At 54.6% G+C, this 26,999-nt stretch overlaps 1 protein-coding gene across 4 annotated transcripts in view; it reads left to right on the top strand.

The window, feature by feature from the left end:
- SLC24A4 (solute carrier family 24 member 4) overlaps positions 1 to 26,999 on the top strand; it is a 166,166-nt gene that overhangs the window by 118,408 nt on the left and 20,759 nt on the right. For 3 of the 4 annotated variants that reach the window (XM_041760291.1, XM_041760290.1, XM_041760288.1), the window contains exons 8-12: positions 124 to 149; positions 1,714 to 1,767; positions 3,242 to 3,384; positions 7,320 to 7,489; positions 11,365 to 11,569. In XM_041760291.1, coding sequence (XP_041616225.1) covers positions 124 to 149; positions 1,714 to 1,767; positions 3,242 to 3,384; positions 7,320 to 7,489; positions 11,365 to 11,569 — 598 coding nt within the window. The remainder of the gene's footprint in view (positions 1 to 123; positions 150 to 1,713; positions 1,768 to 3,241; positions 3,385 to 7,319; positions 7,490 to 11,364; positions 11,570 to 26,999) is intronic. The other variant, XM_041760289.1, reaches the window with a different exon arrangement.

The following is a 26,999-nucleotide window of genomic DNA, read 5'->3' as shown; positions in this document are numbered from 1 at the left end:
AGAGGAGCCTGGCCTTGTGTGGAAACCGCAGGGCAGGGAGTGTGAGCTCTGGGGGCTTCAAGGGTCTGTGTGTTTCTCTTGGGTTCAGTCGGTCCCCCACCCTTTGTTCCTTTTTCTTTCCAGTTCATATACGATGAAGAAATTGTGTGGTAAGTCTCACACATTTGTTTTTTGTTCCTTTTCAGTTCCTGTCCTTCCTCACTGGGTGGTATTTAGTCTTTTTTGAGATCATTTTTTACAAACGTGAGCTTATGAACGCATGAGCGTACAGAGGCATCATTCTAAGCAGTCATGCCTTTATTGTTTCTGAGTGGCACAGATGGTTTCCTCAGTGCTCCTGCTCTCTAAACAACAAAACATATTGTGAAGCTAAGATAATGAAAACAGTACATTTTCCATCGGGTTAGAGGCCAGAGTGCACCATGGGACCAAGAACCCGACCATGGGCCCATTTCTTGACCGGGGGATGTGACCAGTGTCATGCCAGGCAGTGAGTTGGGGAGAGGGTCTCAGACAGGGGTCCCTAGGGACCTCTACAGACCAGATTAGTGTCTGATCCCTTCCTCACACTGTATACCAGAAGGGATTTCAGATGAATTAAAGATCTCACTGTAGATGCCTGGGGCCTCAGTCAGTGGAGCATCTGCCTTCAGCTCAGGTCCTGATCCTGGGGTCCTGGGGTTGAGCCCCAGGTCAGGCTCCCTGCTCAGCAGGGACTCTGCATGCCCCTCTCCATCTGCTCCACTCTCATGCTCGCTCTCTCAAATCAATGAAATATTTTCTTTAAAAAAGCACTAAAGATCTCAGTGTCCAATAGCAAAGTTAAGCAGAATGAAATGTAGGGACTGCCCTTCATGACATTGAGGTGGGAAGTGATTCCTTCACTCAGATGCATAACACAGACATGTTAAAGGAGAGATTGGTGCAGGCGCCATCTAGGGTGTGGATGGACCATCCATCAGCCACAGAAATGTTCCCCTCGTGACAGGGACTCGGGGCCAGCATCCCATAGGCATCTGTTCCTGGGAACGTGCTGGGGAGGCCTTGCCGAGGCCTTGAGCAGCCCAAGTGCTGTGGGCCCCTGCCTGGCCCCTGACCCTCCACGTGAGCCAGGGAGCTGCGCGCCACCCAGGGGGAGGGCTCCTTTTCTCCGATGGAGTTGGGGGTGGCGGCAGCAAGGTCGTCAGCACAGAGGGAGTTCCTGAGACCCAGCACATAGTGGGCCTCAGGTCCATGTTTGTCAGAGCACCAAACACATTGAGCGTGTGCTCCCAGACCCCCGTGGGTGGGGCACAGTGAGGCGCATCCCAGGGAGGCTCCTCTAGGCAGCTCAGGGCCCATCCCACCTGTCCCCACAGCCTTTCCAGTCCGGCCAGAGGGTGTCTTAGGATCAAGTTGCATGACTACAGGCCCCTCCCCTCTGCAGGTCCTGGGACAAAGTGGCCCGGTCCCTCTGTCCCTCTGTCTAGGTAGCTGGGGGATGCTGCCTGAGCCTTGCAGACATCCTGGAGCTGAGAGGACCCCCCCCCCCAGCCCTCTGTGTCCCCACGAGGGCTTCAGATGGCAGGATGGCCTCAGGCTGGGGGACCCCCGCATGCCCAGGTCTTGGGTGGGGAGGGAAGCAGGATCTCCTGTGTCGCTCCACCTTGCCTTTACCCCCCATCACCCTGGGGCTGCACCCACGCCCTAACTACCATCTCCTTTGTCTCCGAGGTGGGAAGGACTGGTGCTCATCGTCTTATACGTGTTTTACATTCTGATCATGAAGTGAGTATCTCTTCTCTCCTCCCACTGGGCACACTGCCACCTTGTTCCACTTCCTCTCCAGCCTCCGTTGGTGCCCCAGCCCTGGGGGGCTCCCTCCAGGGCCTTCCCACACTGCAAGGGGGTGCCGTCCCCACCTGGGCTGGGGGCATCAGGGCCGGAGGCTGCAGGATGCAGCTGCTCCAAGACCGGGAGCAAGCATGGCATCTGTCCTTCTGTGGTCCGGGCCATGCCTCCCCACCCCAGGTGACCGCTCCGTGTCACCGTCGCCGTACATCCCCTGATAAGGTGATACTGCTCTTCTCAAAGAGCCAGGCTGCCTTGCGTCTGCTCCAAGCTTCCATACGGTGTCACTGGCTGGGGCTGCCACCACACATACCTGGTGGAACGACGGTGAAGGCCTGGGTTGGGGATGCTGCACCCTCGCAGCTCCTGGGAGGCTGCTGGGGCCACACTGACCGTAGACCTGCCCTGAGGAATATTATTCAGCCATAAAAAGAGAAAGGGATTCTGTCCTGTACTGCAACATGGACGGACCTCGAAAACACACTGAGCGAAGGGAGTCAGACACCAAAGAACAAAGCTTTTATGATTCCACGTGGACAAGGGACCCAGGAGGTCCACAGAGACAGAGATGAGCCAGGGCGTGGGGAGGGTGGACTATGGCTTAGTCAACTTCTGGGCACAGAGCTTCTTGGGTCGCTGAACTGCTTCTGGAAGTCCTCACCCGATGGCCCCCAGCACTCTGTGCCTGCAGTCACTGCCAGGAAAGCAGCTAAAATAGTAAATTTTATACCAAAAAAGTGTTTCCACGTTTAAAAACTAAGGGAGAGGGGACTCCCATGAGCTGGTCGTCTTCAGGTTTTGCCATCCTGTTCACACCACCAGCAAGAATTAAAACAACCCCGAGTTTTAGGAGAGATTGTGTTGTAGGAGACTCTGAATCCCCGCATCAACGTCCGACATGTACAGTGTCATGTCCAAGTGAGTGACCGGCTGTCCCAGTGCAGGAGCTTGTCCTCACAGAACCCCTCGCTCCCTGAGCGCCTGTCGGGGCAAGCACCTGGCAGCGAGCAGAGCAGTGCTTGCCTGGCCCACCCGGGCAGCCCTCAGAGCAGGAACTCCCTTCCTGCTGGAGGGGAGGGAGCAGCCTGTGACGCCTCCCTGAGCCCGTCCTTGCCGCTGGCCTGAACTTGTATTAGGGCAGGCTTGGGAGATGTGTAAGGAGGTGCCAGTCAGGCTCCTAGACCAGAGGATCCTTCTGCCCCAGGGAAGCCATGAGCAACTCAGGGCACAGGGCTTGGGACCCCACCTCGTCCTGGGGTCCTGTTGGAGCCGGCAGCTCAGCTAAGAGCTCTTCCCTACACCTGCTGCCACGGGCCACCCTGGGGCCTCTGACCGTGTGCTCCGGCGGGGGCAGCCCCACTTGACCCGCCGGCTGTCTCCCGCCACGCTGACCCCCTGCCTTGACTTCTAGGTACAACGTGAAGATGCAGGCCTTTTTCACCATCAAACAAAAGACTGTTGCAAACGGCAACACAGTCAACAGTGAGCTGGAGGATGGTAATGATTACTGTGATAGTAGCTCTGATGACCCCTCCGTGCCATTGCTGGGGCCAGGTAAGGCTGAGCAGACAGGAGGGCCCACAGCACCCCACGTCCTCACTCTCACCTGCCATCCCTGGGCCCCACACGAGAGGAGGCTCAGATTTGCGTTTGCATAGGAGGGACAAGGACGAGGAGGGCCAACAGTGTTGCCCAGGGACTTGCCCCAGCATCCAGAGAGAGGCCCCCGGCCCATGGGCTTTCCTGAAATGCAGTGAATGAGCTCTCTGAGCTCTCTGACCCATGTACCTGGCAGGGGGCAGGAGGCTTGGAGGACTGGGGAGGCAGAGAGGGAGCAGGCCTCCCTGTGACGTCTCATGCGCCAGTCCCATCCTGGTGGAGGCCCCCATTCTCGGGAAGACCCCTGGCCCATCGGCCGGAGGGGCAGCAAGGTCTGGGAGGGCGGTCACAGGGCTGAGCAGGCGGGCCCAGCCCCAGAGAGCCCTGCTCATGAACCTCGTGTCTGCGACATCCCTTTGGCCCCTTCCTGAGGCTCTGGGCTTCCTGCCATGTCCTCCACAGCCTCCTTGAGCTGGCTGGCTGCTGGTTTAGAAACCATGCCCCAGTCCCCGGTTACTAAGTGGTTCCCCCTGTGGGGCAGCCACCAGCAGGACAAGGGCCTTCCTGTGCTTCCCGCCAGGCCCCCTGTGAATGTCACGGCTTGAAGAGTTTCCTATAATGACGGTCATGGGGAAAAGGGTGAGGCTGGCTTCACCAGTGTGACTGGGCCCATGCTACCAAGGGTCCTAGGCAAGCCGCGTCTCCCCCAAGGCGACTTTGACTCCTTCATTGTGTCTGACAGGCCCTTTTGCCTGTGTCTGGGACACGTGGGAGCCAAGTCCACCCTCCCGGCCCCTCACTAGTCTTCCCCCTACAGTGATGGAGGCTGGGGCTCCTTCCCCAGGATGTCCGGCAACTTTGTTCTGTCCAATCTCAGGAACCCCTGAGGGAGGAATCTGTGGCAGGTGCGAGAGGGAGGAAGTATTCCCCCGTAGGGAGGAGGAGGAGGAAACCCTTGGCATGCGGTGCTGACCTGTTGCGGCCTGGCTGCCAGGGGCCTGTGCGGATGCTCAGAGAAGGGAGGCCCGGAGAGCCCGGGCTGCATCCAGGACAGCGCCCCAGGGAAGGGGCCTAGGGGCTGCTGGTCTGCACAGTGGCTCCACAGATACGGGGCTGAGGTCCCCACACATGGTTTCTCAGGACAGAGGCCAATTCCTGCTGGGCTTGTAGGTGGAGACTGGTGCTCCCGAGCCCGGGGGCCTTCCTGGAGAAGAAAGGTCCAGGTGGGGGTCATTCAGCCGGCAGGAAAAGCCCAGTTCCTCAGGTGCCCTGAGAGAGATCCCCGCCTGTGTGGCCGCAGGGGAAGCCCCCTCTCACCAGTGCAGCCTTGGGTCCTGGCCCGTCGCCAGCCAAGGCAGGGGGATCACAGTGTAGGCCTGCAGGGGAGAGGTAGGAGACCCCAGGGTATGTCATTGTGGGGCGCTGTCCCCCAGGGAGACTTAGGCAGGAGCCCTGCAGGGATGGACAAGGGGGGCCTCAGCAGTTTGCCCTTTCCAGTGGGCTCCTTGTGAATCCTTGTGGCCCAGAGCTCCCTTCCCTGTACTCAGCCTGCAGTGGGCCCCGCCTGCCCCCACCCAGGGAGCCCAAGGTTGCAGCCCTGGACTGTCACAGGCCCACGGACCCCACACAGCTCTGGCTTTCCTGTTACTGCCTTTGGAATGTTTCCCGTATCAAATCTAAATACCCTGACCCCATCACAGGTTCTTGGCCTCATGACGACTGCTCTGTAAAACGCCCTCTTGCACCTCTGTGCTCTTCAGAGGTCCTGTGGTCCTTTTTACCAAATTCTCGGGCCAGTTTCCTCTCCTCTTTTTTTTTTTTTTAGAAGAGGGGATGGGAAATAACATCCCGAAGCTTTGTCCGTCATTTAGATGTTTGGGTTTTTCTAAAACCTTACACATTTTTCGCATCACGCCTCAATTCTGCTCGAGACAGCAGATGAGCTGATGCACCAAGGGAAGGTCTGTGGGACAGAGGAAGGCACCCCTTCCTCTGAGGCTCCCACAGCTGCTGGGAATCCAGCATCATTGTCAGGTGGCCTGCACATGGTCCGACAGCCAGGGCCGCTGTAGCACAGCCTTCCCCAGCCTGGGCACATCTTTGGCTTGGAGCCCGGGAGGAAGGAGGCGGCCCCCCCGGGGCTGGGGCTGAGCGAAGCGCCAGAGAAACAGTCCAAAGGGGGTTTCTCTCTGGGCAGCTGCCCATGGCTTGGCCGAGGCACCTTATGCTGCCACATGGTGACAGCACCAGGACAAGAAGCCCCCGGGCAACAGTTATCGAGGCTTTTGCTTCAGCGACCAGGGCCCCCAGGCTTCCCATGTTCCCCCCGGGCCCCCGTGTCGGGGCTGGCCCTGTGGCCTGGATGGAGCCTGGAGCCTGCAGCTGGGGCTCTGCTGTCCACCCCCCTTGGAGACGGAGGCACCCGGGAAGGAGGGGTTCTGGCCCGCAGTGGCGAGGGGGGCCCAGGGGTCCTGTGCCTCCCAAAGGGACAGAGCCGTGGAAACTGGCCAGGAGAGGGGCCGTCCCCAAGGCCGGGGCCCTGAGTGTTGGAGCCCCTGTGGCAGGAGCCCATCTACTAACTCCTTCTTCCAATAACCCCCGGCACCTTGGCCACCCAGAGAAAGTGGCCCTGGCCCTCAGCGTCCACCGCAAGCTAATCCCCTCTGGCAAACCTCTGTTGGCCTTTGTCTCCTTAACTCTTCTCTTCTAAATTGTAAGTAATCTGCTTTCCTTGGAGCGGTAACACCTGCATCACAAAGCCAACCCAGGACCTCCACGCCACATCTTCTCGGGGCGGTGGGCGTCTGCCTCTGACACCTGCACAGTCCTCCCGGCTTCTCTAACCCCACACCTCCTGTCTGCTGAGCCTTGCTGCCTGTCTGGTGAGGGTGTGGTTTCTGGTGTGCGTTTGTTCGTGTGGGTGCCGTTAACTCGTGTAAGGGTTTGCTCTTGACCACTCCTGCCCGGGAAGACCCCTGACCAGGACCCATGTGAAGGGGTTGGGGGTGGGACTGTCTGCTCTGACGGCCCCTGGACAGGAAGGCTCCACCTGCCTCGGTGGGCTGTGCTCCGCAGTGGTTTCCCTCACTGCCCTCTGGGGCTCCTGACGTAGATGCCCCAGGATGCTGGCCCTGAGCGAGTCTGTGAAGGCTGTGAAGGGGACTGAGATCTGGAGACATTGACTCCTCAGCCTTGTGAGAGGAAAGCGAAGGGCCGGAGAGAGCAGCCTCCCTGCCTGAGGGTGTGTGTCTTACCGGAGATGCCAGATTCAGCCAGCAGCTGGCTGCACGCCCTCAGCAAGCAGGCTATCCTCTGGGGTCCCTGGTCTTGTCCAGGGCCTGTGAGCCGCAGGTCTGCCCTCACTGCCACCTCAGGGAGGGCTGGACGCATCCTCCCCTGCCGGGTGGAGATGATAGTTCAAACAGAGCGGATGGCCTTCTGGGAAGTTGGGAGCCAGCGCCGGCTGGTGCTTTCTAGCGTTTTCCATCCCTGAGGACCCTTGTCTGAGCTTCCACCAGCAGACGGAAAGAAGGGGCCCCTCACAGCCATGGGCAGGGAGGCGGCAGGGGCCCTATGTGAATTTTAGCCAGGCTTTCCTGGGAGGTGAGGACGAGGAGCTGAGTCAGGATGGGCTCAGCAAGAGGGGCACCCGCCCACTGGAGGGGCTACATGCAGAGTGTGTGCTGGTGGGTGGTCCCAGCCCGGGACCCCGGGCCTCGGCTCTCACCCCAGCATCAGTAGGGGTCTGCTGGGACTGATTTGGGCTCCCTAGCAGCTGCCCAGACCCCAGCTGAGGAGGCCTGCGGTATGCGGGGAGGTGCGTTGGCCCAGTGCTGGGGTGTTGTCCAGGAGGGATGGCCGCACTAACCGTGGCCTTGTGTTCGATACAGTGAAGGAGGAGCCGCAGTACAGCAAGAACCCAGTGGTGATGGTGGACGAGGTCATGAGCTCCAGCCCTCCCAAGTTCAGCTTCCCGGAGGCAGGCTTACGCGTGATGATCACCAATAAGTTTGGTCCCAGGACCCGACTGCGGATGGCCAGCAGGATCATCATTAACGAGGTGAGTGTGTGCAAAGGGCGTGGAGAGCCAGTAGCCTTGCACATGTGGTGGGGCTTGCAGGACACTCCCCGGTGCTGGGCCACCACGGTGTCCTGGGCCAGGCTGACCTTTCTTGCCACAGCTGTTCAAGGAAGAAGGCCCAGCATCACTGCGGGCAAAAGTGGTCCTATCTGCAGGTGCGTTATGGGGCAGGCCTCAATCCATTCCTGCCCCCGATGGGCCACCTGGCGTTCCCTCCAGAGCTAAAGGAGAGCTAGTTGGAGAAAGGCCACTTGGAAATACGGATTATTTCCTAAAGGTGTTGTTTAGGGGGCGCCTGGGGCACTTAGCAGGTTGAGCGTCTGCCTTGGGCTTAGGTCATGACCCCGGGGTCCTGGGATCAAGCCCTGTGTTGGGCTCCCTGCTCAGGGGGAAGCCTGCTTCTGCCTCCCTCTGTTGCTCCCCTTCCTTGCACATACACACGCGGGCGCCCTCTTTCTCTCTCAAATAAAATCTTTACAGAATAATAAAGTGTTATTTAGAACAAAAAATGAGCACACATGTATTTCCTATGGATAGAACGATTCTAGAAGAAAACCATGAACATGTGGGGATTCCTTTTTGCTCTGTGTCCTCACATTCTGCTTGACATCTGTGCTCTTTTTCACTTGGAAAAAAAAAATAAGTTTTAATGTCACTTAACGTGCAGACAGTGTAGGCAGAGCTCTAAGGGCTTTTACCAACTTCTCTCCCATCTTTGGCACCTGTGTGCACTCAGCGGTCTGAAGTCCTCATCCTCACACCCAGGTCGTTTGCAGAGAGCTCGAAACTTTGATGACTAATCATCAGTCATTAGCACATCAGATGTATATGGAAAAGATGGTGCAGGCCCTAAAAGGCCTGTATTTTGGACATTTGAGGGTGTTGGTGTTGGGCAGGATGCTCACAGCACTGAAACCTTGAGGGACACAAAACCCCTAAGGTGCATGCCTGTGGGCTGGCAGTGTCTGGGGCAAGTTCATCAGGGGATGGGAGGTGTGTGTGGGGGGATAAATAAAACAAAACCCCCAAATGTGCAGTTTCACAGTTGTTTCTTAAGACCCTGAGTCTCGTTAAAACATTCAGTCACTTCAACTCCTGAATGTTGGAGATATTTCCAAAGCCACAGTCCATCCAGGGTGGGCTCGCACTCGAGGGACGGCTGCTGTCATTTGTTCTTCAGAGAGGATGTGGCAGCTGTGAGGGGCTTACAGGGGGTGTGAGGAGGGAGGCGTCCCTCTGCTGTAGGGCTGTGCCCGCTGCCCTCACCCGCGGCGAGGACACAGGGCGAGCTGCCACAGGGCACAGGATATCAGCCCCTCATCCCCAGTCTCACACCTGACCCGGTTGTTGAGCTGGTCAGCCCGGCTGCTGAGTGTAGGCAGGAGTGGGGTGTCCTGCCTGTCGCACAGTGGGAGCTCCCTGATGACCTTGTGAAGCCCAGTGTGTCATAGACGCACAGGGATCTGCCCAAAGTCACATGGCTCCCAGACGGCAGGACAGGGATTCCCACCCAACCTGAGTCTGACTACAGCAGTGGGATCAGGCTCATTGTTAGGGCTCACCGAGGCCGCCCCCTTCTTTCTGTATTTCTGTGCCCTCTGTGACAGCCAGCCCCTGCTTGCATCACTTTGAGTGGCCTCATCCAAGTGGCGATCCTCTGAGCAGCAGGTGGCAGCCGCCAACCCCGCCCCCCAATCTTTCTCCTTGAACCTAAACCTGCATAGAACCTCTCACCCTCCCTGATATAACCAGGGTTCCAGTCCTCACCGTCTTCCAGTTTGTCTTGCTCAGCGTATGAACCATCACCTCCTCTGTATTGTAATCTGTGCCCTTTTATTTTTTTTAATTTATTTTTTTAATTTTGATTTACTTATGATAGTCACAGAGAGAGAGAGAGAGAGAGAGAGAGAGAGAGAGAGGCAGAGACACAGGCAGAGGGAGAAGCAGGCTCCATGCACCGGGAGCCCGACGTGGGATTCGATCCCGGGTCTTCAGGATCACGCCCTGGGCCAAGGACAGGCGCCAAACCGCTGCGCCACCCAGGGATCCCTGTGCCCTTTTAATAGAACCCCAGGTAGCTGTGGATGGTTTCCCAGGTACAATTCTCAGTTGATTCTTATTAAGCCAGAATCACAACCTCTTCCCGTGGCTGTCATTCATGTGCCATCAAGTCATGCCTCCCTCCTTAAGTTCTGTCCTCACATAGCTAGATCTTCCTGCTTGACTGCAGGGATGACCTGTCCTTTCATAATCCTTGGGTTTGCATTCAGTTCGCAAAATACTGTGCCTCCACATCCGAGTTTGAATCTCAGGTGTAGACCTCCTTGCCTTTTTTGGCGGGTTAAGTGTGGGGGCCATGCTTGTAGGAAAAGAATGTTTAGATTTTCAGCACGTCCTGGACCTCATGATGTAGGAGCCCCTGCCTGACACCAGCACCAAGGCAGTTAAATGGTCAGTTCTTTTTTTTTTTTTTTTTTAAAGAGAAAGAAGATGTGTCCATTTTAATCATGATTGATTTTTTTATTTTATTTCCAGTCCTGCGTGGGCAGGCGTGGGGGATACCTTCACGCACATTTGGTCCCCCGGTGAGGAGCCAGGCGGGCACGTGGGACAGCCATCACCCCCAAGGCCACATGTAGGCAGACCTACAGGTGTCCACAGTCAGAGCTGGGAAGGGGAGCTGCGCACACATAAGGAAAGGGGAAGCCTGCCGGTTTCCTGTCGCGTGGCCTCTACCTGGCCCTGGAGAGTAGGAGCCCACAGATCTGGCAAGGAAGGTCGGCTTCCATGTGCATGGGAAGGAAGTGGCCTGGTTGGTTTTGCTTCAGGGTGGGACGGGGAAGAGGACAGGAGGGTTCAGGGCACAGCCATTCCTGAGATGGCAGAGGCCATGCTGCACATGTCAGAGGGAGATGCACACACAGGGTGGCCAGCAGGACGATTCAGGTGGGAGGGCCACCCCAGCCACGTGTCTGCAGGGACGAGAGCCCATCGAGCTTCTGATCCGCCTCTGATGCCAGTAGGAAGTGGCTCGCATGCACCTTCTCTGTGATCCAGAAACTTCCCTCCTAAATACCCAAGACCCATGGGCGTGTTTGTCCAGAAAAAGACCCAGGCGCCAGTGTTCATTGCCACGCTCGTCATAGCAACCGGAGGAGAGCAGCTTGGCAGAGCGTGTGGGTCATTCATACAAGGGACATGCTACCGCCACGAAGAGTGGCTGTGACCAGGTGGTGCAGCACCACATACGGACCCACGGACCTGGAGAGGGAGGGCCCACAGGCACAATAATACACTCTGTTTGCATTCGTTTACGTGCAGTTCAGGTTCAGGAGCAGCTAACGGAATGTTTATGAATGTCAGAGTGGTGGTCACCTGGATCACCTAGGGGAGAAGGGGCAGGTGAACCTGGGAGGGGCATTAGGGGGGCCTCCTGAGGGGCTATGGCTGTGGAACATCACTGAACTGACGCTTCTTCTAAGTGTCCTTTTTTGCACAATAGGCCTGTTTAAAAAATTAAATATCTAAAAAAGCGTTCAGGACCTTTCCCGTGACTACGTTCAGGGAGCTTGTAAATGTCCACCAAAGGGGTCAGAGTGACCTCTGTCACCGGGGTCGTAGGCTGTATGGCCTGGTCAGCCCCAGAACGGGGGCCCAGGCCTCTGACCCACCCCAGAGGCTCCCCAGCATCAGTCCCCCTGCAAACAAGCAAACTTAGAGGGATGGTGAGGTTCTTGGGCTGTTCTTGGATGGGCTGATTGCCAGGGAGGCTTCTAGAAGTCCTAAGGGCTGCATTCCTCCGCACGACACTTTGTCCCCTGTTCCAGAGTCTGACTTGCCTTCTGTCCATACAGCGGCAGAGGCTGATCAACTCGGCAAATGGTGTGAGCAGCAAGCCGCTTCAAAATGGGAGACACGACAACATTGAGAACGGAAACGTCCCTGTGGAAAACCCTGAAGACCCTCCGCGGGAGCAGGAGCAACAGCCTCCGCCACTGCCACCACCCCCGGAACCAGAGCCGGTCGAGGTTGCCTTCCTGTCCCCCTTCTCTGTGCCCGGTGAGTTCTGGGAGGGGGAACAGGTCTTTGGGACGCAGATGTGGGCCGGCAGGGCTAGGGTGGTCATTGGGTGGCTGGCATTCTTTGCAGCCGGTGGACAAATAGGTGGTAAGTGCTGAACTGTGGGCTTGCACGGCCGTCAGGGTGTCAGGGAGCCAGACAGTGGGCCAGCTGGAGACTCAGGGAGGCCCTGCAGCCCTGAGGACCCAGCACCCTGATGTTGGCCAACAGGCTGTTCTAAGGCCACACATCACCTGTACAGTTTGATGTCTTCTCCCCGTAACCGTCAGCTTTCTGCATCTCACTGGAGCGTGCCCTCTGAAGCCCAGTGCCCTCCGACTGCTGGCCCCTTGGTGACCTCAGCTTCTGCTCTTCCCTTTCCCTCCTGACTGTCCCTCTTAGAACACACCCAGTATACCTTGCCTCAGGACCTTTGCACTTGCCAACTGCTGTTCCCAGTGGTCCTTAGGGCTCACTCCTTCACCTGCAGATCTCTGCTTGAACGTCACCTTCTCAGTGTGGCCTTTCCTGACTACCCTGTTTGAAGTAATATATATATATATATAAATTTTCTCTCGTGAGCCTCCCTCAACCAGAATACCCCCTCCACCAAGACAGAGATCTTCATCCACTGTGCTCCTGCCTGCCACATGGTAGGTGGTTAGCAGGCATCTGTCCAGTGAGTTCCCGCTACAGGAACCCAAGCACACCTGCTGTACCTCCCTCTTTAGCCCACTTTCCAGGAGGCACTTTGAGTCCTTGGTGGGGGATGAAGACCCGGTTTCTGCCGGGGTTTCTGCCTTTGGTGTCCTGCCACCCAGAGGGCAGCAAAAATTTCGGATGTTCAAGTCCAAGCCTTGATGTTTTTCTGTAAAGACTTCTCTGTTCAACATCAGGCTCCTCACATAAGAGACGGCTCTGCAGAAGAGGGGCCTCTCTAACCCTTGGGCCCAGGGTACAGGGACTCCTGCCCCGGGTACCCGGCGGGGCTGCCCCAGCCGGGGTCTCTGCTGCCAGGCTTCCTGGGATCACAGGGTAGCCTAGGGGTCCCAGATGAGGGTCTCCAGGACCCAGCTCCCTGGCTCTTCCGGGAACACAGGGTCTGGTTGTAAGACAGGACATTTCGAAGGCTGGCGTGGGATGGTGGGGGGGTGGGGGTACGCAGGGGAGGACCGGACGGGGCGCAGTGTGAGGGTGGACGCAGGGTGCGGGCATCGACATTTCCAGACCTTCTCTGGACAATTCCTGGGAACTGGGCCAGGGCTGGCGCAGTGCCCCCAGTGAGTACCTCCTGCCCCAGCCTCCTTTTGAACTGAAATTCCCTCCCCCCCGGGGTCACAGGGGCCCAGCCCTGGGATTCAGCTCCCCGCCGGCCCCTGGGTCCCCTCTGTGACCAGAAGACTGAGGAGAGCTGTGTCTACTAGTCCCCACCAACCCGACGGCCTGGCTGCTGGAAGACTGGCTCAAGTAGCTCGGTGTGGGCTGCAGGGTCCAGGGCATGCAGGCAGGGGTGTGGCCCCGGGGGCGGGGTCTGGGCCACTAGAGGAGAGGGTCTTCCAGACTCTGGGAGTCTGGGTCAGGTCTGATTCGGATATGCAGGGAGGGAAGGTGTCAGTGCAGCAACGTCCTGGGGGAGCAGCGTGTCCAAGGAGCCAGGATGGGGCCTACCTAGCGCTTTTCCCTCTGCGTTCTTGAGAGTCCAGACCCGGGTCCAGAGCTGGAACCCCGGGTGCCCCCACGCAGCCATGCGTCATCACACACCAGCTCACTTCCCCTCCCACGTCCACACGGGGCAACAGGGGCGTGGGGCTGCGGGCACCCAGAAGCTTCAGTTCCTCGGGGGCAGGGTGTGGAGAGACAGGCATCCGGGGCTCCTCCAGGCTTTCCGGGGATAAGCGGCCATGCCATGAGCTGTCCCCTCCAGTCCCCGGGGCAGCGGTTGGCAGAGTCCCCATTTTGCAGACATGGGGCCCTATGAGGCCACGGCCCTGCCCTTCACCAGCCACTTCACAGGAGCCCTCCAGCCCAGCATTGACCGCTGTCTGGGGCCCTACAGCAAACCCGGTGGGGCGGGAGTCCTGCCCTGCTGGCCCCTGCTGCACACACAGCCGCGGGTGAGGACCATGCAGCCTTCTGTGTCCTGGGAACCTTGAGTTTGTCAGCATGGGGTGGTGGGCCCCAGGGCCTGCCCTGCCTCCCTCATCCTTGTTCCTGGGACCTGGCCTCCTGGGAGAGGTGGCTATGGGGGATGGGGTGTTGCTCCTGCAGGCCTGGGGGCGGTGCTCCAGAACGTTCCTCAGGGCTCAGCTCAGAGCAGTGCCAAGTGCTGGGAGTTGCTGCCCAGGGCTGCCTCCTCGTGGCCTTGGGAAGAGGCCGGGTTTCCTGCGTGCCTCGGTAAAGCTCTGTCCCCCTAGGTGTTCCTATGGTTCTGTCCGTGTATTGCCACAGCTCAGTCCTTCCCCCTTCCCTGTCCTGGCCTCCTTGGAGGACCCAGCCATGCATGGGACACCATGGGGTTGCTGCCCTGGCAGTGTGGACAGTGGCCACAGTGTGGACGGTGGCCCTGGCAGTGTGGATGGTGTGGGCAGAGCTGTACGGGAACCAGCCGCGGTGGGGGGACTGACTGGGGGCGGGTGGGTCTGGGTGCAGATCTGTGACCTGGGGGCGGCAGGCAGCCTGGGAGGCAGGCCTGGAGTCCGAAAGTCCTGGGTTTAGGTTGGGGGTCTGCCTGTAAGCAGCAGGTGGCCCCGGGGACACAAATTCTCCCTAAATCTCTGCTCTTCATCCACATGACGGGAGCCACGAAGCCCATGTCCCGGGGCTGTTCTAGGCAGTAAGTCAGATCTTTAGTCGCAGTCTCTGGGCACCGACTGGGTGGTGGGTGGGCAGGAAATGTTAATTTGGACTACTATAATCACGTGGTTTCTGCTACATCCGGCTTCTCACACCTCTCCTTGTGTGGACATCAGGCTATGTTCTAGAAGGGTCACGGGTGCCAGGTCCCCGGAGGCCTAGAGTGGTGGTCGTCCTGAGGGCAGGGAGAACCTGCTGTGTGCCATGTACCCAGCTCTGGGCACTTTGCAGACAGGATGGTTCTTTTCAGGAAATATGTGGGTATGAGACCATGGTGGGCTTCGGGGACACAGGCGGGAACACCTCAGCCACAGTCCCTGTCCTTTGAGAGCTTGCAGGTGGGCTGGGGAAGCCACACAGCCAACCACAGGATGCGTCACCTTCCTTTATAGCACTGCTGACAGGTGGAGGAAGTGGGCCCATCCCATGCCCCCTGAGCTGTGAGCACCATCGCAGGCTGGTCTCCTGGGGAGCCCCAGGCTGTCCTCCGGGGGCAGGTGGCCCCAAGTGTTTCTGTATTGGGATCTACAAGGCAGTGCAGCTCCCATCAGGGGACAAACTGGGGTGAACGTTCGTTTTTCCTGAGTCCAGGCCCCTGGAGGTGTTTGACAGTAACAGGAGGTAACCCTGACCAAGCACTTGCTGTGGGCCAGGAGGGGGCTTACATGGAGCGCCTTGTTGAGTCTACATGACAGCCCTGGGAGGTGGGTGTTCTCCCGTTTCGTCTGTGAAGACACCAAGGCACAGAGAGGTCCTGCAGGGGGAAGGGGCAGAGCCAGGGTGTGCACACTGGCCCCAGACGTGCGTGGGCCCAGCACTGTGGTCCAACCAGGGGATGGCAAACACTGTACGCGGTGAGCAGACTAGTGAAGTCTGGGCCTTTGGGGTCTGATGTGCTCCCAGTGGGCCTTGGGTGGCGCAGCTGGACCTTCTCTTCCTCTATTCTAATAAAGCTCAGCGCAGGCAGTCTGGAGACCCGGGGATGCTCTGACGCCTTGCTCTCCCTACCCCACCCCATCTTCCCACATCTATGCGGCTCGGCTCTCAGAAGAGCCTTTTTAAAACCCGGTGCAGGAGCGAGGGGTGGTGCTACAGAAATGGAGCTCTAGAAACCCGTGGGCACATTCTTGCCCCCGAGACCCTTGGCACGTCTGTGGCAGCGGTGGAGATGCTAGGTGCCAGGGCCCCGGGGACCCATAGGCCTGGGTGCAGGAAACAGGCTCAGATGCCAGTCAGGACTTCCCAGGAGTGTCCTGGTCTTCACTGTGGAGCATGGGAGTCAGTGCACAGCCCAGTCAGAACACGTGCAGGTGGAGTGGTTTGTGTGTGATTTATTTTTTTTTAATGTAATGGCTTTATTTATTTATTTTTTCATTTTAATTCCAGTATCATTAACATGTGGTATTCCAGGAGTTTCAGGCGCCCCACATAGGGATTCAGCAATTCTCTGCATTGCCCAGGCCTCCTCATGCTAAGTGTGCCCTGCATCCCCTGTAACAGCTTTATTGATATGGAATTCACTTTCTGGAATATTCGCACCTGTAAAGTATATAGCTGCGCGGGTTTAGTATATTCACAAAGCTGTGCAGCCGTCACCACAATCAATCTTAGAATATCTTTACCAACCGCCTCCAAAAATAAAAAAACCTTCCCCGTTAGCAATTTATGCCCATCCATCCTCCCTACCCCCCATCTCCTGGCAACCACTACCCTGTCTCTTCAGATTTATCCATTCTGGATGTTTTATAGGAATGGGATCACGTCCCATGTGGCCTTCTGTGACTGGCTGCTCTTACTCGGTGTGGTGTCAAGGTTTAGCCATGTGGTGGCCTGTCAACACTTCATTCTTTTATATGGCTGGGTAATCCCTTGTGTGGACACGCCACATTTACCCACTGTTGCGACACATTTGTATTATTTTCACTTCCTGGCTGTGGCTGGTTTACAAGAACATAATAGAGAATAGTGAAGATAGAAGCTCAATTTTTTTTTTTTTTAATCTAAATGGAAGCAATTTCCCTCCAGGTCTCTGTGGTTAGTGACAAATTATGGGAAGGGATGGTAGGAATTTAAGACCTGCTGCCTCCTTCTGTAACGTGGGAAACCGAGTCCCAGAGAGGGGCCCAGGCTTTCCCCAAGGGGCAGAAAGGCCAAGCCACCTGCCCTGGACGCTGCTCCATGGTGTCCCTGCAGCCAGGCCAGCAAAGTGCAGGGGGAGTGGGTGGGGGTGAGGGGCCCCAGGACCCATCACGAGCTGGGGTTCCTAAGGCTCCTCACGTGCCAGCAGCATGAAGCCCACAGAAGCTCCCCTGAACTGAAAGGGGGACCTTATTTAAAACTGAGGCTTGGGATCCCTGGGTGGCGCAGCGGTTTGGCGCCTGCCTTTGGCCCAGGGCGCGATCCTGGAGATCCGGGATCGAATCCCACGTCAGGCTCCCGGTGCATGGAGCCTGCTTCTCCCTCTGCCTGTGTCTCTGCCTCTCTCTCTCACTGTGTTCCTATCATAAATAAATAAAAATTAAAAAAAAATAATAATAAAAAAAAATATTTAAAACTGAGGCTATAGGGATGTGTTGCGGATCCCAAGAGCACAGAAACAGCTGGAGTCATCCGGGGCGGGCCTTGGGGCCTCGTGGGTGCCAAGACGCTTCCTGATTCTTGTCTTGGCTTCTCCACGTATGCCTGTCACACTGGCTTTCACAGATTCAGTCCACACAGCAGGCTATGTCCTTGCATGGACCCCACGCTGGTCATGACTATTCCAGCCTCCCTCATGTAGCTCACTGGTGTGGCACCTGAATTCTAGAGTCTCTGGAGAAAGAGAGAATGCTGTTGGCCCAGAGGCTGGGAGTCCATCCCCGGTCAGCCCGTGGTGCCAGCCAACATGGCTTTGGTGGTCCCTAAGAGGGGCTCTGGGGGACGAGGGCCTGAGCACTTGCACACCTGCATCTCTGGTAGGATCCCTGACCACCGCCTCTGCATCATCAGGAGATGGTATGGGTAGCCCATTGCTGGCACAGGGAAAACAAAATTAACACAGAGGTGTAAGTGTCTGATGTGATTATGGGAAGGACACTAGTCTGGGCACTGGCGGTGACTGCAGAGCCTACCCCCTGACCTGCTTGCTCTACTGTCACACCAGGATCAGGGCAGTGGGAGCCAGGAGGCCACAGAACTGTTGAGGTCAAGGTCTCCCCGTCAGAGCTGTGAGCCAGGATCCAGGAGGCTGCTGCCACAGCAACACAAACTAGACACTGGGATGGTGACTGGGCCTCCGGACGGTCTCTGATGCCCACTTGCCAGCGCCTGGGCGTAGACAGCCTACAGCAAATCCCAGGGTCCCCAGGGCCCTGCTTGACAGGAATGCATCCAGATCAGTAGACAGGCATACCAGCCCGCCTCAGTTCTTCTCAAAATTGGGAAGTTCTTTTGAGTCCAGACCTGGAGCTGGAACTCCAAGGGAGTCTGGGAGATGCCTCTGCAGATGCCGGACCGAGGGTGGACTGGGAACTGAGGGCCAGCTCAGCACGTCCACTTCCACGGGAGCCATAGCTCAGCAGGGAGAAATCCTCTTTACTAACGATCCGCCCTGGACCTGCTAAGGGACCTGCGTGGCACTGCCTCAGGGAGATGGAAGAGAGACGGAGCCCCAGCATCCAGCCTCATCAGGACTTGCCCCGGCCCTGGCACTGTGCCCAGCACCTTATACTGGGAACTTGGGGTCCTGCCCAGCAGCCCTACTGAGTGGCTGGTAATGCTGTTGCCCCTTCTCAGAGGGGCAAACTGAGCCTTAGGAGGCTGCACACAGGGGAGTAGGTGCCATGGCTGGGGCTGGCCCCCAGGTCTCCCAACTCCAACGTGCTCTTCTTTGGCACCATGGTTGATTTGGGCCAGAAGAGCCCTCTGCTCGGCTGGCACGTTGGCTCTAGGACACAAGGGGCAACAGGAAGGAAAGGGAGGGAAGAGGCCCCATGCTGAGACTGTGTGGTGTTTAAGCACTGGGAACCCAGCAACCCCACCTGTCACTGTAAGGTGTGTGGAATGTGTGAGGCCAGAGGGGATGCCGGCAGGCTGGAGGGCCAGTGGGCCTTCTTGACTTTCTGGGTGTTCCAGGGATTTGCAGTCTCTCATTTTGTGCTCCCCAGGGCCTCCAAATTCAGACAAGACCCTCAGAGGCCAGGCAGTGAGCTCAGTACTTTTTGCTTTACTGTGGTCTCCCCTCAGTTCCTTGAGGTGGGTGAGGAGGGGCGGTTACCCACCACCTCACAGAGGAGGATGTGAAGGCTCAGGGAGGAATACCCACTGCCACACAGCAGAGACCGTGGACAGAACTGCCCTTTATGCTGAAGCCTTGAGATCCCTGAGCTGGGGTCCGGAGCTAGCTGTAACTTGGGGTATTCAGAATGAAGGCATTGATGCACCAACCCCAGATGACCTCCCAGCTCTGGGACCCATGTATATCAGACAGAGTTGGTGGGGGCCATGAGCACGTCTACAGGGTTGAGGTGGGGCCCCAACCCTGGGAGCTCAGCCCCCTTCTGTGTTGCCTGGTAAGTCTTGGTCTGTGGGTTAGATCTGTGTCCTCTTCCCTGTGATGACAGCCTCTGCTGTGGGGGAGCGTGACCAAGGTCCCAGGGGCCAAATCATGTTCCCTGACTGTTCTAGTGCGTGGGGGAGACCAGGCCAAGGGCTCCCCCTTGGAGAAGGCCTGCAGACCTACAGACCCCAGAACGCCCGCAGGCCTCTACCCTGGATGGCCAGCAACATCTCCCAGACCTTGAGTCCTCGCACCCAGCCCTGCCTTCCTCATGTCAACCTCCAGCAGGGCCTGCCCCTGACTCTGCTGAAGCCTGGTGTTTACTTTTTCATCCTCCTTTCCGTTCTTATCCTCCCTCCCAAGCCTCAACCTGGCAGCTCAGCGTGTCCTGGCCTCCTCTGCTTCCTGTGGGGCCTCTGCTCACCCTTCTGGTGCCCTCAGGATCAAAACCCACCCTCCAGAATTCAGGGTGGGATCATTAAAAGGCTTTGGTATTGGACTTCTGGGTCTTCCGGTTCCTACATTCCTGACCTGAGACTGTTCTTTGTAAAACCACCCAACCAAGTGCTTGATAATAGTGCCTGTTAAGTGGAGTTAATGTGGTCGTTAACATCAACAATAGCTAGAATTGAGTGTTCACTCTGCACCAAGTGTTACTCTAAATATAGCACATGTGTGGGCTCATTTGCAGTGTTTTAGTAGCACTGTGAGGCAGGAGTCCTAGTTCTCCCATTTTACAGATGAGAACACAGAGACAGAAAGTTTCTATACTTTCCCAAGTCCACACAGGTAGCATATGTCAGTTAACCATGGAGCTCTGGCCACTTGGAAGGCGATCCATTTAACGGCAAGTCTGCATTTAAGGATAAAACAAAAATGTATTGAGAACTAAACATTATTTCAAAGTTCATTTGCCCCATAGAATAAGAACACTTTAATGGTTTCCTTTCTCAAGAGGATTTTTCTGTTTAGCTCACAGCCATGAGCTAATAGTATGAGGCTCTATTTGGACCGTTGTCACCTCTGCCAGCTGGTAGGTAGCAAAAGAACTTCCTTAAAATCATGGGACTCAGAGGGCAGGCAAGCAATACAGCACAAAGGACTCAGGATTTTTAAATTTTGGAGACCTGCATTCAAGTCCTGGCACTACCTTTCAATTTCTGAGATATTTAAGTCCCTGAATTTCACCAAATCTTGGTTTACTTACCTATGAAATAGGGGAAATGTCCCCTCAAAGTTGACATGAGGTACAGAGCTTTTGTGAAAACCACCCCCAAGATGTGAGGCATGACACAAGCGTTGGGTAATCATCAATCCGGCCCTGACAGCGCTCTACCTCACAGGCATTCCCCTGCCTTCCCCAAAGGACAGCCTGGAGGCCGCTGACTAGCAAAGCAAGGTCTATTTGTGGCTCTACATCTAATTTTCTGTGGGATTTGGCACAGTTCATTAACCATGAATTGTGTTTTTCTCTTTATGAAATGGAGTTAACCAAATGAAACCTATTCCAGGAATGCAGGGTTGGTTCAACATGCAAAGAACAATACACCCCATTGCTAATGAAACCACATGATCATCTCAATAGAGAAAAAGCACCTGACAAAATCCAACAATGTTTCTTGATGAAACCCCCCCCACAACAAACTTGGGAATAGAAGCAAACTTCCTTAATCTGATAAAGGGCATCTACAGCAAACATCATACTTCATGGTAAGAGACTGAAAGCTTTTCCCTCCATACCAGGAACAAGAAAGATACCGGTCCCACTACTTCTGGTCAACATTGTGCCAGAGGCTCTAGCCAGGGCAAATAGGCAAGAAAAAAAATAAAAGGTATAAAAAGGATCCAGATTGGAAAGGAAATATAAAACTGTTCATAGATAACATGATCTTGCATCTAGAAAATCCTAAGGAATCCACAAAAGACTGTAAGACTAAACTTGCAGGATACAAGAGTGTACGAATTTAAGTTGTTTCTGTACATTAGTAATTAATCTGAAAGTGAAATTAAAACAATTTATTATAGCATCAAACAACAAAATACTTACGAGTGACTTAACAAAGGTGATACAAGACATGAAAACTACAAAATACTGTTGAAAGATAATAAAGATCTAAATGGAAAGACATCCCATGTTTATGGATGGGAAGACTTGAACATCTTTTAAATGATACAAGTACCCAAATTTATCTTCATATTCTGAGCAATCAAAATCACTGCTAGCTTTTTTTTTTTTGCAAGAGATTGATGGGCTAATCCTAAAATTCATATGGGAATGGGGAAAACCCCCAATAGCCAAAGCAATCTTGAGAAAGAACAAAGATGGACTCACATCCTGATTTTGATGTGGTAATAAAGATTGGTTCTGGATTAAGGACAGAAGTGTGGATCAATGGGATGGAATTGAGAGTCTTGAAACACACCTGTGCATTTAAGGTAAAGTAATTTTTGGCAAGAGTGCCAAGACCATTTGGTGGGGAAAGAATAGTCCCCCAATGATTGCCACATTAAAAAAAAAAAGTTGGATCCTAAACTCACACCATACACAAAAGTGAATTCAGTATGAAACAGAGACCTCAATGTAATAGCTAAAAATATGAAACTCTTAGAGGAAAACAAGTGTCTGTATTCATGACTTTGGATTTGACCATGGATTCTTAAATATAACAAAATCATCAGTGGCCGAAGGAAAGCTTAAATTGCACTTCATCAAAATTTAAAATGGAATGTGAGAGGACAGCTCATAGAGTGGAATAAAACATTTGTAAATCATATTTCTGATAAGGGTCTAGTATCCTGATTACACACAGAACTCGTAGAACTCAACACTGAAAAGACAACCTAATTTTAAAAATCGGTAGATGATTTGAATCAATGGTTCTCCAAAGAAAATATACAAATAGTCCATGAGCAGGTGCTTAACGTTATTGGTCATCAGGGGAATGCAGATCAAAACTGCAATGAGATACCACTTCAGGAGAATGAGTAGATTCAAAAGAGCCCAGTGTTGGCAAGGATTTTGACATATTGGGACCCTCAAACACTGCTGTTGGAAATGTAACATGATACGCCTCTTGGGAAACGGTCTTCCAGTTCCTCAGAGTTAAGCATGGAGTTACCATATAATGTAGCAATCCCACCCTTGCTCTGTGCCCAGGAGAAATGAGAGCATATGTCTACACAAAAACTTGCACATGAACATTCATAGCATCAACCACGGTTGCCAAGAAGTAGAAAAAATCCAAACATCCCATCAGGGGGATGAACGGGATGGGCAGACCAGTGTATCCATACAATGCAAGGTTACTCATCCACACCAAGGAATGAAGGACTGCTGTGTGCAGCAACGTGGATGAACTTTGAAGACGCATGTAAGTGCAAGACCCATATGGGAGGCTGCCGACTATGGTTCCACTTAGACAGAATGTCCGAGATAGGTGAATCTTCTAGAAACAGGTTAGTGGTTGCCAGAGAGGTTGAGAGAGGAAGGGAATGGGGCATGGTTTCTAGTGGGTACAGGTTTGTTCCTTCGATAGCTCAGCTGGTAGAGCGGAGGACTATAGTGGGTACAGGTTTTCTTTAGGAGGTGATGAACACCATGTGGAATTATGTGGTGGTGACTGGCTACACAGCTTTGTAATATGTGAAAACCCACTCATTGTGTGTTTAAATGGGTGACTTTACGTTAATTTTATCTCCATTCCTTTAAATACAGAGTCAACCAGAAATGGTGTTGCCCAACGTGTGACCCCATTCCAGACCTGCCAAACCATTAGCTCTAGGGAGGGATCTAACAGGCTCTCCAGGCAATCCAGGTTTACACTCACATTTGAGGACCACTGGTCTAGAGCTATAATCCCTAGATCGTGCAGATGCCATGGGGTCTATGAATATCTGGATTGTGCAGTGACACAGCCCCACGTGCCACATTAACCATTCCCTTAGCCGAGTGTCTAGGTGACTGTCCAAATTAACCTGAAATTTGTTTTTTATCAACAAATGCATCCGTTCTTAATTTTTGTCTCCAGCACAATTAGCCATCTGTTCTGTTACAGTTCGTTTTAAAGATTTTTTCATGTAATTATATTGTAATTTTCTACTTCAAAAGAAAAACCTCACAGCTTAGTGACACAAACAACTACAGCCCTTCTTTCTCTTGCTTGTGTTTGCACATCAGTGGGCCTCTGTGAGGAGCATCTCCCAGAGCTCCCTGACACTGAGCTCGAAGGAAGGGCAGTGGGTGCCAGCAGGGACTCCTGGTGTTTGGGAGGGGGGAGATGTCCCTAGGTATAGACATCTGTAGCTATGCCCTCCCAAAATTGTTTTACCCATGAATGAGTCCAGAATTTTTTTAAAAGGGGGTGCACACACACAGTGGCAGAAGGGGCATAGGGAGAAGAAGAGGGGATCTTAAGCAGGCTCCATGCCCAGTGCAGAGCCTGATGTGGAGGTCAATCCCATAACCCCAAGATCATGGCCTGAGCTGAAATCGAGAGTTGGACACCCAACTGACTGAGCCACCCAGGCACCCCAGTCTGGACTCTTTTAATTTCAGAGGAACGCATTTTGGGCTGATTTAAGCCAAAAAGGCCATAGTGGCAAGTTCACTGGGAGAATCTGCCTTCAGGCAATGTTGGCTCAGAGGTTACAGGATACTGTCCGTGTCTCAGCTCTGCTTTCCCTGGGTTGGGGTTGTCCTTGGGCAGCTCGTCCCACTGGGTTGTTCAGTGTGCACATGCCTCTGAGGGTTGCATTCAGCTGCAAGTAACAGGGAATTTGAGTGATAGAACCTTTGCCTCAAGGAATTTTTGTCACCTAACAAGGAGTCCCAAAATTAGGGAGTCTTGCAGCTCTATTATATCACCAGTGTTCATTTCTGTCCTTAGTGGGTGGCACTTGTCTTCAGGGTGGCCAGTTGGTCCTATAGCTCCAGTGTACCCATGTCCCAGCCAGGAACAAAGAAGAGGGAGGACAAAGGGCAGGAGACACATGTCACCAAAGCTTGTCTCTTAAGAGTTTATTTGAGAGCAAGAGAGGGAGCATGAGTGGAGGATGAGGGGGAGAGGGAGAAGCAGCTCCTCAGTGAGCAGGAAGCCCGATGTGAGGTCTGATCCTGGGACCCAAGCATCACAATCTGAACCAAAGACAGCCACTTAACCAACTGAGCCACCTCCAAGGCACCCCTGAGTCTTGTCTCTTACCAGGAAAATATTCACCTTCCTGGAAAGCCCATGTGTAGACTTGCACTTACATCTGTTTGTTAGAGTGGTAACCACCCCTGCCTGCAAGGAAGCCTAGGAATTAGGATTTTTGGCTGCAAAAGGTTGTAAGCAAAATAGGGTTCCTCTAGTAAGAAAGGGACGATGGGTCTTAGAGGCCATAATTCCCAGCAAAATCCCCAGAGTTGACTCTCCAGTCATGAGCCCAACCCCACACCTGCGTAAACTCCTCAGCGGCAAGGGTAGTTGTCTCGTCCCGTGGAGGCTCCCGGTGCCTGTCCTGGTGCCAAGCCCGGAGAATTCGCACAGGTATTTATGGGGCACGTGATGAGCCAAGCTTGCATCACGTGCCTGCCCGTAGAGCTAGGACATGGAGTCAGCCCTGCAAAGCACACAGGCCCATGTGGAATGAGGGTGGGCTCCCCGAAGGCACATTTGCTTGCTGTCACCAGGAAAGGACCGGATGCTGACAAAAGCAGCGCCTGTCCGGGACGACCCCGAAGCATTCAGACTTGCCAATTTTCAGAGATCTCAAACTACTCACTCCTCCAGGAGCGCAGTCAACCAGTCCGATCGCCATACTTTCCACCCACCTCCTCTGTCTGCTTCTCCCAGTCCAAGAGGTGGTTTCCTCTGCCCCCATCACCCTGGGTCAAGTCCCAGATAACTAGAGGTGGCCTCTCCACCCCAGAGCCTGCTGAAAGTATTCAAAAACCTGGAAGCCTTCCAACTGGGCCTTGTCTCCTCCCATGGGAATCACACCAATGGCTCTTGCCCACCACTCCCCACCCCCCCCATGCCTCAGCAGGCCACACCTTGCCTCCTGTTCCTAGGGATCTGAGACCATAAGAAGTTTTTCCATGACAATCGTGTTTGTCTGTGTGTCTTACCACAGCCTGATCAAAACCAGTGCTAGTTCCATTTTAAACTCACTACATGTTTGGGAGGATAACATTATTCAGGCACAGCCTCAGGACTTGGGAGCGGGGGAGGCATCAAAATCGAGCCTTCAGAACCTTGGCAGGGCTCAGGAATCTGGATGGTAACAGTCCCCTCATCCAGGGAGGTGGGTGCGCAGCAAGACGTGAGAACAGATGATGTAGTCTCACCCTCTCACTTTACATATGGGAGGTCTTTGGCCCACCCTGGTAGGCTTGTCAGGGGCAGGATGTTGTGTGGTGAGCACAGAATTAAAACTAGGAGCTCGAAGCGCCTGGGGGGCTCAGTTGGTTGAGGGACTGCCTTCATCTCAGGTCATGATCCCTGGGTCCTGGGATAGAGTCCTGTGTCAGGGGCCCCCCCGCTTGGCGGAGGGATCTACTCCCTCTCCCTCTGCCCTTCCCTGCTGCTTGTGCTCGACCTCAAATCAATACAATTTTTTAAAAAAATGAGATGCTTCTGGCTAGGATGGCAGGATGGAAAGCCCCTCCTCTAGCAGTCAGCCATGCAATCTGTCCTTGGTCCCCAGCCCAGCGTCCTGGGAAATAGACTGTGCGAATCCGGTCTGCCCAGAACCACCCCTGGGCCAGTCACAGGCAGGAGGGGTGGTGACTCCAAGACATCTTCACCTCCTTTCCCTGGCCAGGGGTGACTGGCTTCTCGATTTCTGCTCAGGTAACACATCCTCGTGATGTGCTCTGTTCTCTCGGAGAAGTCCAGGAAATTTCTCATTTCATTGGCAAGATACAGAACAGTCCCCTTCCAGGAATAGGCTTTCCAATAGCAATTCTCACATCTGTTGTGTGAGATTTTTTTTTTTAGATCCATTTTTGTTTCTGAGGGTCCTTTCCTGTTGTCACCCCTATGTCCTGGGTGGTCCTTGGCCTCCCGTTCATGTCACACGTGTGGGGGCTCTGCCAACAGCACCAGCCTATAAGGATCCGGCCAGTCCCTGCCTGTGAGCAGCTTGCACTCTGGCTTCACACCTTGTCCCAGCAATGGTGTGACCCTACCCGGCATCAAGAGCCATGCTCCAATAGCTCCCTACGTTGTCTGCGACTGGCTCGCTCTTAATAGCCCTGTGGCAGCAGTGGGCGCACTGGCAAACACTGGCTTGGTCCCACACCACCAATTTGCTATTATCACTCCCGATCTCAGGTGAGGAAAAGAGGTTTGGGGTCTGCTTGCCCTATGACCCGTGGCTGCTGAGTTACCAGCGGGATTGGAACCCATGTCAGAGGCCAGAGCCCTGAGTGCTACACCTGTCTTGTCCCTGGCCTTTCATCACTTCAGCATACACAGCCTTCAGGGAGCCAGACAGTAAGTGATGTGCTGAGTCGCACAGGGCAGGCCATTAGCGAATAGGACCGCGTGTCCCCTCCTGCTGAGTGCGCCTCAGACCAGTGCAAAAGGCACCCGCGCTTACCAGCTGTGTCTGTACCCCATCCTGGGAGGAGTTCACCCCGTCCCAGGAAAGTGTTGGTTGGGGGGATTCAGGCAGAGAGGCCATCAGTCAGCTTGGATCGTTCCAGTAGTTCATAAATACACTTAAAATTCGAAGCAGTTTCAGAAGAAAGAGATTACCATGGATGGAGTTAATGACGAGAAGATTCCCAGAGGAGTCAGAACAATGGGGAGGCTGCAGCCGAGTAGGGGAGTTGGGAAGGGGAGGCTGGAGCATAACATGAGCACTGTGTGCTTTCCACATTTAAAAAAAGTTTTTATTCATTTATTCATGAGAGACACAGAGAGAGAGAGAGAGAGGCAGAGACACAGGCAGAGAGAGAAACAGGCTCCCCGTGGAGAGCCCTATGTGAGACTTGATCCCAGGGCTCCAGGATCGCACCCTGAGCCAAAGGCAAACACTCAATCCCTGACCCAC

This window comes from Vulpes lagopus, chromosome 6 (assembly GCF_018345385.1).
Source record: "Vulpes lagopus strain Blue_001 chromosome 6, ASM1834538v1, whole genome shotgun sequence".
NCBI classification, from domain to species: domain Eukaryota; kingdom Metazoa; phylum Chordata; class Mammalia; order Carnivora; family Canidae; genus Vulpes; species Vulpes lagopus.
Note: the sequence above shows the minus strand (reverse complement) of the source record. Positions and strands in the feature narration are given on the sequence as shown.